Source organism: Rhinolophus sinicus, linkage group LG03 (genome assembly GCF_036562045.2).
Source record: "Rhinolophus sinicus isolate RSC01 linkage group LG03, ASM3656204v1, whole genome shotgun sequence".
Lineage (NCBI taxonomy): Eukaryota > Metazoa > Chordata > Mammalia > Chiroptera > Rhinolophidae > Rhinolophus > Rhinolophus sinicus.
Window position 1 is genome coordinate 93469129 of NC_133753.1, and position 10059 is coordinate 93479187.

The 10059-nt window shown below is 41.4% G+C and overlaps 1 protein-coding gene and 1 pseudogene across 1 annotated transcript; both read right to left on the minus strand.

Moving 5' to 3' along the window:
- Positions 1–378: 378 nt before the first annotated feature.
- On the minus strand, positions 379–600 carry LOC109449581 (large ribosomal subunit protein eL39; annotated as a pseudogene).
- Positions 601–7176: 6576 nt separating this feature from the next.
- Positions 7177–8983, minus strand: RPS29 (ribosomal protein S29). The gene is made up of 3 exons (XM_019736044.2): positions 8823–8983; positions 8492–8591; positions 7177–7281 (listed from the first exon to the last, which is right to left on the minus strand). Exons 1-3 carry the CDS (start codon positions 8882–8884, stop codon positions 7273–7275), a joined length of 171 nt encoding a protein of 56 aa, XP_019591603.1. The 5' UTR covers positions 8885–8983; the 3' UTR covers positions 7177–7272.
- Between the last annotated feature and the right edge of the window lie 1076 nt (positions 8984–10059).

Here is a 10059-nt window from a genome sequence, read left to right on the forward strand (position 1 = left end):
GATTGAAGGACAATGACTTGACTTGGAGCTGATGGGCCCTGGAGAAACACACTGTTCCCCAATAAAAAAATAATAATACTAAAATAAATAAATAAATGTAAGGGTGGGACTTTTTCTCTAGGACAGTAAGGGGTATTTTGGGTGATTAGATACTAGTGTAAACCAGCTATTCACCACATAAATATAGATCAAAGAAAGAGAAGTTGAACCTTCAATATCAACCAAGGAGAGATCATGAGGAATATCTTTTTTTTTTTAAGAAGGTCTCACATATTTATTACTGAACCAACCTACTAGTGCAGAAACATATTACGAGAAAATTCTTTTCTCAATAATTTCCCAGTAAAACACACCCAGCTGTCCAGATAGTAGCACTCTTTTCAGTGCTCTGGTAAGCCCCAAGCAAGCCGGATACAGCATAAATATGTGTGCCATCTCATGTGCAGTTCCTAAAAACCGACCTTGGTGCTTCTCCAATGTCTCCTGTCGGAGTTGTGCCTGATTTTATTACTAGTTTTTATCCAAATCCATTGGGGAATGGGCCACTTCTGCTTTTGTTTCTTGGAATCACTTGATCCTGAAAGTCTTGTGAGAAGACATGGCCAGTAAGCGTCAACTGCACACACCACCATGGCGGCGAAAAAGAGAGGAGCGTGAGGAATATTCTTGCCTGGAGGTTGCCACAGCTAGATTAGATGCTGATCTATCCTACTTTACAGACTCTCAAGAAATGAGTCTCATGAATTGTACCTCCCAACTGCTCTATCTCCACCTCTCTCCATCCTTACCTCTCTCTCCCTCATCTTCCGGGTGGGGTTAGCCCCAGTCTTTTCCAATCAGAGTAATTATGTTACTGACCAATTCTTCTCTTGGCTTAGGCATCAACATGGTGCAATTTGGCTTAGGTAAGCCTTCAAAACCTAGTGTCCTGTGCAATTATAAAAAGGCAGAGGCTATGCACTTAAGGGCCAATTTCTCTCAAGAAATTTTGCAGACACTGGCTCATTTTCCCACAGGGCATTCCATTGAGAGAGGTGGAACATAGACTTATCCTGCAGGTGGTCTGACTCCCAAAGTATGAGTGGTAACTGATGTGAGGACAGCCTTGTGGAGACTTTAATTTATGGGGACTGTGCTAACTGCCAGAATTGAATTTCAGTACACCAGTTGGTGTCAGAATACTTACAAATTATTATTTATAAACTTTTTTTCCCACTGCTTCATTAGTATATTTTTCTATTTGTGAAAATTACTCTAGTATCTTGTGGCGCAATGAAATACATCGTAATTTTATCCCAGTAAAATTAATGGACTTTTTCTTTTCACTTGACAGCTTTTAACTTAGTGGCAGGGTTTCCAGGAACAAATTAAAGTCATGAACAAAGGATAAGATCATTTAGAAAATCTATAATGCAAATCCCAAGTGAGGAGTTGTCGTTTGCTCGCTTGGTAATAAAGAAGCTGATACTCAGGAATCAGGTAATGAAGACTCCTGACTACATAGAAAACTTCAAAGGAAATTGTGTTTAAGGAGATTACCTATCAAAACAAACTCCTCTCAAAGTCCTAAATACGAATTCCTTTTCACACTTTCCTGTTGTGATTGACTGAATACTGTGTGAGATGTGTCCACATTTAATCTTCATGAATAGTAAGAGTTAATTAACATCAAGGGAAGAACAGACGCACAAGTGTCATAATAAAATGGGATTTGTGGGTATGCGAAGAGACCGCAAGGTAAACCAGACTCAGTCTAGGTAATTAATCTAACTAGATTGCCAAGAAACAGGCTCCATTTCTTATTTTGTGCTTTTATTGATTTGTCTTTGCTGCTGTGAATGTTTGTCACTGTCAACTAGTCCTTTAATAATCTCTTTATTCTTTAGGAAATAAAACAAAACCTCCTTTAGCATGAACACATTATTCTTTATGGGCAACTGTTAGGAGTTTTAGTAACCTATCTGGTTCCCTGGGTAAAGGCGTATTGATTTTTCTCGTGCCTGCTGTTAATGCCTGATGCTTGGCAATGGAGGCTCAGCCAGTCTACACAGGGAGCTGTTTCCATGTCCAGCATAATTATTATTGGGTTGTATGATGTGCATGAGGCTACTGGTACTTACACTCTTTATTAAACAAAGTTGTTCTTTCCTTTCATTGCTGCAACATCTAAAGTCATAAACGCACCCACAGTGATCCCATTCTGAAACCTGGATTATACACAGTAAGAAGTTAGAGGCAGCTCCTGAACATGGACCTATTCAAGCATATGTTCAGAGAGACCAAGGGGATCCTGCATTACTGGTCCCAGAAACATAGTAACACACAAGCAGAAGGAAGGCATGATTTTTCTCTTAACAGTAGTCTCTCTCTCCCCCCACTTCTACAGATACTTCTTCACTGCTTACAGAGAGGGGGAGAAACGTGTCCAGGGGAGAAGGGGACGAATAGGAACAATGGTGGTTGGGGGGCCAGGTGATGAAGGGGTGGGGAGGGCATTGTGGTTCTACAGGCCTTCAATACATGTCAGAGAACCCCAAATTTATGAGTCAACAGGTTCAGCCTCAAATCAGCTCAAGAGAGTGGTCACTGACATTTGTAACAGGCTGAATTTAACTGAAAAACTCAGTGAAAAAAGAAAGCCAGTTCTGGCTTCTGTAAATTATTTTCTAATTAACCAAGTAGCATTGAGACATTAAATGATAATTAGCCCATCTAGATTAAGCTGGTCCCTTCTAATCTCAATTCTTTTCAAGCTCTAAAAGACAAAGGAAATCTGGATCTGGCACAGATAATAATCTGGTCTAGTTTTTGGTCTCTATTTTAGCTTTGATTGCACACAAATATATTGTGATATCAACAAACTGATCCTTTAATTTTCTAGATTAACCCTTGAGAAACCCTTCTAGTGGCTCAGCCTTCTCTTCCTTTTTCCTTTTTTCAACTTTCGTGGATACCAAGGAAACAAGCTTGTTATATACTTATTATACCACTAGAAGAGCTTTGCTCTGCCTATCCCAAAGCCCAAATATCTAAAGCATCAATTATTATCATTCTTTTCTACAAGAACTATGCCCGAGGCAGAGGTTATGCAAAGTAGGCAGCTTTAAAACTGCTGGGGACATTAGCCATGTAGATAAGCTGTCAAAGGCCAGGGTCTCTGGTCTTTCTGTAACGGTGAAAGAGGGCCCATAAAAAGTGAAGAAGCACGGATGCCCAGCCAAATTAAAGTCATTGCCAAATCTGCTCATTTACTCATTCCACAAATTTTTGCTGCATGCCTGCTCAGTGAAACATGCTGTCACCTTCAGGATCTAGATGTAGTGTAATTAATAGATGGATCTAAATCACGTCCTCCGAGGAAGTTGAAACAATCAGGAATGGGGAGCTTAAAATAAGATTCTGGGCAGACATGAGAGCCCTCATGCCTAAATATTTCACCCTTTTCATTGCAGAAGAGATTAGACTTGTCTTGTACAGGACCATAGAGAGTATCAATCGGTGGAAATCAGTGGAAGGAAACGTAGCAATGCTAAGAAAGAACTTGCTATCAGAGCAATCTAAGATGAGAATGAGCTGTGTGGGGAGGAGCATATGCCTCGTTAGCAATATTGGTACCTAGGACACTATCTACAATAGCAGCTGGACGCCGAGCCCCTAAGTCAATCTTAACTGACTGCTTCCAGTCAAAACACCTGTAATCCTCTCACCCCCAATCAATCACTGCCAACAGAGTAGCATGTTTTTTTTGTTTGTTTGTTTGAGGGGAAAAGGACTTTATCAGAGAACAGTGTGTACTTCCAGGACTTTTTTTTCCAAGTCAAGTTGTTGTCCTTTCAATCTTAGTTGTGGAGGGCGCAGCTCAGCTCCAGGTCCAGTTGCCGTTACTCAAGGAATTAAACTGGCAACCTTGTGGTTGAGAGCCCACTGGCCCATGTGGGAATCGAACCAGCAGCCTTCGGACTTAGGAGCATGGAGCTCTAACCGCCTGAACCACCGGGCCGGCCCCCAGACTGGCATGTTTTTTATTCTGTGCATTTTTTTAACAGTGAAATTGTACCACATATACAATTTTCCACTTTTTATTGAAAATTATTCCTCTAGGCTATTTTGTAGACTACCAGTATTTGCCAAAGCTATCCCTAATTGTTGGACATTTACAGTTTGGTGGTTAAAGCAATTCTCGACACAATACCTGGTTTGAATCTCACTTCCTGACTGCTCTCTTGGAAGTTATTCTTTGTGCCTCAGATGCCTCCTTTGCAAAATAGGGGTTATACCTCACAGAGTTGATGTAGTAAAGAAGCTATTCAGTCAAGCAGTAACAACAGTGCCTAGCACACAGCATGCACTTAAAAATTTTACCAACATAGGTAAAAGCTTACAAATTGGTAGAGAAAAATGGTGACTTTGAAATAGACCAAGATTAGCGGGTGTCTTTCATGGAAAATAAAGCTTAGGGTTTGTCTAGCGCAATCTTAGGGTGGATGTGGGACTTTGGGTTTGAGCTATTTTACAACTCTGAATGTTGTAATAAATAATACTTGCCCAGACACGCACATTCTGTCTGATGGATAGGACTTAACTTCCCTCCCCTGTTGAAAAAGGCAGTTTTACACTTGCTTATAAAGTCAACATCCTTGAATCACCTATTGTGATCTTTTGAGTTCTCCTTTAAACAGGTAGAAACATCTTATTGGTTTCATTAATGAATTACATCTTTGACAGGAAGGATCGTTTAACAGGTTCCATGCAGCCCTAAAGTAATAATTCAAGGGTCCCAAACCTAAGAATATGCTCCAATGGTTAGACGTCTCTCATAGGATCTGTATTTTGCCAACATTATTGAAATTTTACTAGGTAATTCAACTGAACAATTGAGGACCTACTGTTAATATGCAATGTATCATGCTGTGGTAAATATGGACAGAAATAATAGTTCCTGCCTTCGTATATAATTAATCGATCTTTGGGGGCAAGAGACGCAGTCTTAACCTTACAATGTGTGCTGTGGGTACTAAAAGCAGTAGCACAGATGACAGACTCAAATTTCAATACAGTTTTGATCCCTTTCTAACTTAAGACGGGAAATAACAATCTCTAAGCCTCAGGTTCCTCAGATACTTAATAAGATCTATGGAATCATATTGTGATTTGGAAAATACACATCTGGTATATAAATTTTTCTATTTTAGTTTCAGGTGTACAAAGCATGTCTGGCATATAAATTTTAAAACAGAATTTTTATTAGCAAGTTTTTCAAGCCCGTTAATATAGAAACCAGGCCACCTGTCCACACTAGCCTTCGCACCACCACCACATACACACAAGGCCAGGACAGAACAGACTCTCATACCCAAGTCAAATACATCTCACTTACTCATTTACCGAAATCACTAGATGTGTTAAGTTCTCAGAATGTTTATCACCTCAGCTTTTAATACTTGTCTGGCTGAGAGCTTCTCACCCTATCTGCACACTCCGCCCCACTTGAATACCACTTTCCTACATCTTCCACGTTTTCTCCCAATATTCTTTCCACCTCCTCACCCAGATTGAACCCTGGCTCTTCCCTCAAGACACTCCCCTAGCAGCAACTGCAGTTTACCATCACCTACTCCTGGATGGAACACAGGGTTAGCACACGTGGATTTACTATGCTCTTGAAACTTAAGCCTCAGTGTCCCGAACTTCCGTAAGCTCCTTCTAAAGCCCTAAGAGGTACACTAGCAAAGTAGTCAGTCGATTTTGAAAAAAAATTGCAGATGATTTAACCAAAATCAGTTAAAAAACATTTTATCCACTCCTCCCCTCTCCGTTGCAGAGGGCATTGCAGTGATAGAGGCACGTTTCAGCTGACCACCTCCTACTTGGCTTCAAGTATGTCACTTTCCTGGTCCTCCTTTGATCTACTTTGCTGAATGCCACCCGTTCCTGCAGTAACCCAGGAACAACCCTCTTTTCCGTGTTATTTACCCCCTACTTTCGGGCTTAGATCTCATCTAGTTACAAGGATGAGATCCCAATACCAGATTCTATTCCTAGGGAGGACAACCAAAGTTGCATCTCCAGTGCCAGGCTCCCATGGACTTGATCAATTTATGTAAATGTCTCCTTCCAGAGTTCACAGGGATGTCTAATTAGCATTTCTAACTTAATATGCCCCAAACTGAACTCCTCCCCAAACCAAATTTTCAATTTTAGCTCAACAGCAATTCTAGCCTTCCAGATACTCAGGCCAAAACCCCTGGAGCCATCCTGTTTTTATTGCCCACATCCAATGCTTCAAAAAAACCTGTCACCTCCATTTTCAGAAGTCACTGTTCATGAGTACTTCAACCACTCCTTTATCCTAGTCCAAACCAAGATCATCACTTGCCTAGACTGTTCCCATAGCCTTGTTTCCCTGCTTCTACCCTTGACCTACTAAAATCTATTTTGCCCACAACCAGTAAACCTTTTAAAAATCCAGTTCATGGCACTCTAATCTGTTCTCCAAATGGAAGTGTATCTCAAATTTCCTAACCATGGCCCACAGGGAATAACGCACTGTAACTTAGATTCTCATTCTGCTGCAGCCACACCTTTGCTGTTCCTAGAAGATTCCAGCAATTCTTCCCCACAGGACCTCTGCCAACCTCTGCCTAGTAAGCTCCTAACCCACATGTAGACCTGACTTCCATGCAAATGTCTTTCAAGATCATAATTCTGTACAACTTTAGCCCTCACCCCACCAAATGTTAAGGAATTACTGCCTTTGCCAGCAATTACAGCATCACATCTATACAGTAAATCACTGTTCCCTTCCATACAAGTATTAGGGAAATTTAGAAGCTTCCATGTGTAAATTATCCCAAAAGTTAGGACTGCCTCCTCCAGGCAAATGTCCAGAGCAGATTTCAGTAAATAGCCTTGTTTCGCCAATTATTATTCAACAGTTTTACTGTCACTGCCCCAGCTTGCTATAGTGCGTCAATTACCGATGAGACAGTTTGTCTCTGGTTATATGCTACTATATATAGCAGACACTTTACATAACAGAAAATGTGTTTTGAAGCATAAAAACTACATGAGTACTTTGATATAATTGGGGGGAAATAGCCACAAATTTTGAAGATGAATCCACTGAACATTAAAGAGGTTTCTATAATCACGTGACTATGACATTCACATCAAAACTCTCATAATCCAAGACTTTTTATTTTATGTACAAAGAGCTGACATTGTTTCTGCTGTAAGGTAGTTGGCTTGCATGATTCATTCATGGAAGTTCATTTAGTCCAACTGCAAAAAAAAAAAAAGGTAATAGGAAATTAATCCAAATGCTTTAAATATCCATTTCACTCTCACAAAAACTGGCTGATTACTGAACGAGGTTTAAACTGGAAATTTGACCCACTCAAATCAGCTATCGAAATCTAAACAGTTGAAATATTCACTGAAATGCCCATTACAAGCTGTTCCACAAACCTTAACAATTATACTTTAGACTGAATTTAAGTATTGGTACTCTCACTTCTTCCCTCAAATTTCCCACTAGAGAAACACTATGTAAAATGATCTTTACCAAAAGCTCAGGACGATTATTAAATAGGTCATTATACAGCTAATACTTTGGTACTGTTCACAAATTAACTCATTTAATCTTAGCCTCTGAAGAAGTGAGGACATACAGTTAGAAGGTGGGGCCCGAATTCATTTTCTGATCTGTGATATGCTAGCTACCTCCCAGAGTTACTTGAACTTCTCTGTTAACCAAGCATACACTTGTTAAGCATTTGGTCAACGGTAAAAAATCTGGCAGATACTTTCTCTGCCAGAGCTCTCACATTAACTGTTTATATACCTTATAATACACCAACACAAATACATCTATTTATAACACGTAGGTTCTACTCAATATGGTAAACAAAATATGAATCAGGCCAGTAATTTTATCTCTAAGAGCAAGTAAAGAATTTTCACCTTTAAAAGAAGCAACTTCTAATATAAGTGATTATTAGGAGTTAAGAAAGCTTCATCTCTATTAACCAATTTTGCTAACAACCCTGCCTTTCATTTTTCACAGGCAGAAACAGCTTTAAAGTGACTTGACCTGTCTGAATCTTCATAAGATCTGGCCCCAAACCTCAAGCTCATTCCAGTTCTATATGACACCATCCAACATTTCAGGGCACTGGTCAACGCATATATCTGGCTAGAGAACGCCTAGGCACGATTCGAGATATCTAAAATTTAGTATTAGTAGTTCTGAGTAATTTTATCCATTAACTGGCAGAGCTGGGTAAAAGGGGGTGAGAAAGACTATTTTTAGGGCCTTCGCCGTTCCCATTCTATTAACTTGACTGCCAAAACTCTCAACAGGGTCACTGGCTACCAAGGAACAGCCCTGCTAACTAAAGGAGGGAAACGGCGTTGGGCAACTGCTCACACTAAGGGACGGCCCGTTCGCCGCGCACAGAAACAGGGAGTATGGCGCGCCGCTGATACGTACCTTAATGAAGCCTATATCCTTCGCGTACTGACGGAAACACTGGCGACACATATTGAGGCCGTATTTCCGGATCAGACCGTGCCGGTTTGAGCAGACGCGGCTGTAAGAGAGGCGGCATTACGACAGGTAGCAGAAATTCAAGTATTCCGCACTCGAGGGGCACCACCCGCATCACCGGCCTTCACGGACCCGTAAGAGGTCTGTAATGGCGGCAGCCACAGCTCCTACTCGGCCTCCCCCAACACGCCGCCTGCAAATTCCTCTACATTAGATTTCAAGCAGCGTCGCGCCTCAGATAAACCCTTTCCTAAAACCACTTTCTGTTTCTTACCAAGAACGAGAACCCTGGCCGAATTTCCTTGGATGGCTCCAGTAGAGCTGCTGGTGACCCATCTTGCTCCCTCGGGCGCAACGAGGTAAAAGGAACGAGCCAGCGCACGCATGCGTTCTTGAAATTCTGGAGATAGTTTACCCAGAATACCGTGCTGACAAACGACGCGTGCGCAATGTGGTCACGCTGTTTCGCGGGAGAAAAAGAGCTAAGTCTTGGAAACTTTCCAGGCTGGTGTGGCTGATGACGTCACCGCGGCTCAGCCTCTAGTACCCTGTCGCGCCGACTCCGACCGCCGGGCGCGGTGGCGCGCGCCTGTAGTCCCAGCTACTCGGGAGGCTGAGGCTGGAGGATCGCTTGAGTTCAGGAGTTCTGGGCTGTAGTGCGCTATGCCGATCGGGTGTCCGCACTAAGTTCGGCATCAATATGGTGTCCTCCCGGGAGCGGGGGACCACCAGGTTGCCTAAGGAGGGGTGAACCGGCCCAGGTCGGAGACGGAGCAGGTCAAAGCTCCCGTGCTGATCAGTAGTGGGATCGCGCCTGTGAATAGCCACTGCACTCCAGCCTGGGCAACATAGCGAGACCCCGTCTCTTTTGAACCCCTCAGGAATGACTTTTAAAACCCCAAGAAACATGTCATTTCTCTTGTTACTGCCGTCTCATCGTCGTCTTAACCTTTTACGTTTTTCAAATTAAAATTTTACACTTAAAAATAACAACTGTACCTGAACTCAGCACTGACACCTACTGGACTAAATTTATAAAATAAGAAAACCAGCTTGTAATGATTAGGAGCCAACGGTAGGAGTTTCTCTTTTGTTATACAGAACACATTTTCAAAATTGTTTTTTTTTTATTGCCACACTCCTAGAAATACCACTCCAGAAAAATGAAGCGAGGCTTAGTGTGTTTGATATTTAAATGTAGTTGGTTGAGTTTAAAGTGAGAAGTAAATGCAATATATGTATTATTTAGTGACAAAACAACTAGTGATAACCAAATGCCATATGACAATCTGCTGAAAGATACCTAAATTCCACATGGTCACTTATAATGTCTCTAAATAAGCTTAAAACTGTACATGTCTCAAAAATCAAAGCTTTAACTAGATCTATAAAATGTACCACAGGGTGCAATAATCCAGGAAACTTTTACACATGAACTCTTATATTAGAACTGAAATACAGCACTTCTTCAAGTTTGTATTTCTTTAAGATTCTAGTAGGTTGTCCCTCCC

What these genes read in the sequence shown, in the direction of transcription:
- RPS29 (XM_019736044.2), bottom strand. Translation starts at nt 8,884, where the DNA reads ATGGGTCACCAGCAGCTCTACTGGAGCCATCCAAGGAAATTCGGCCAG. An exon ending in GGCCAGGGTTCTCGTTCTTG is followed by an intron (nt 8,592 to 8,822) that starts GTAAGAAACAGA and finishes CCTCTCTTACAG; the next exon opens with CCGCGTCTGCTCAAACCGGC.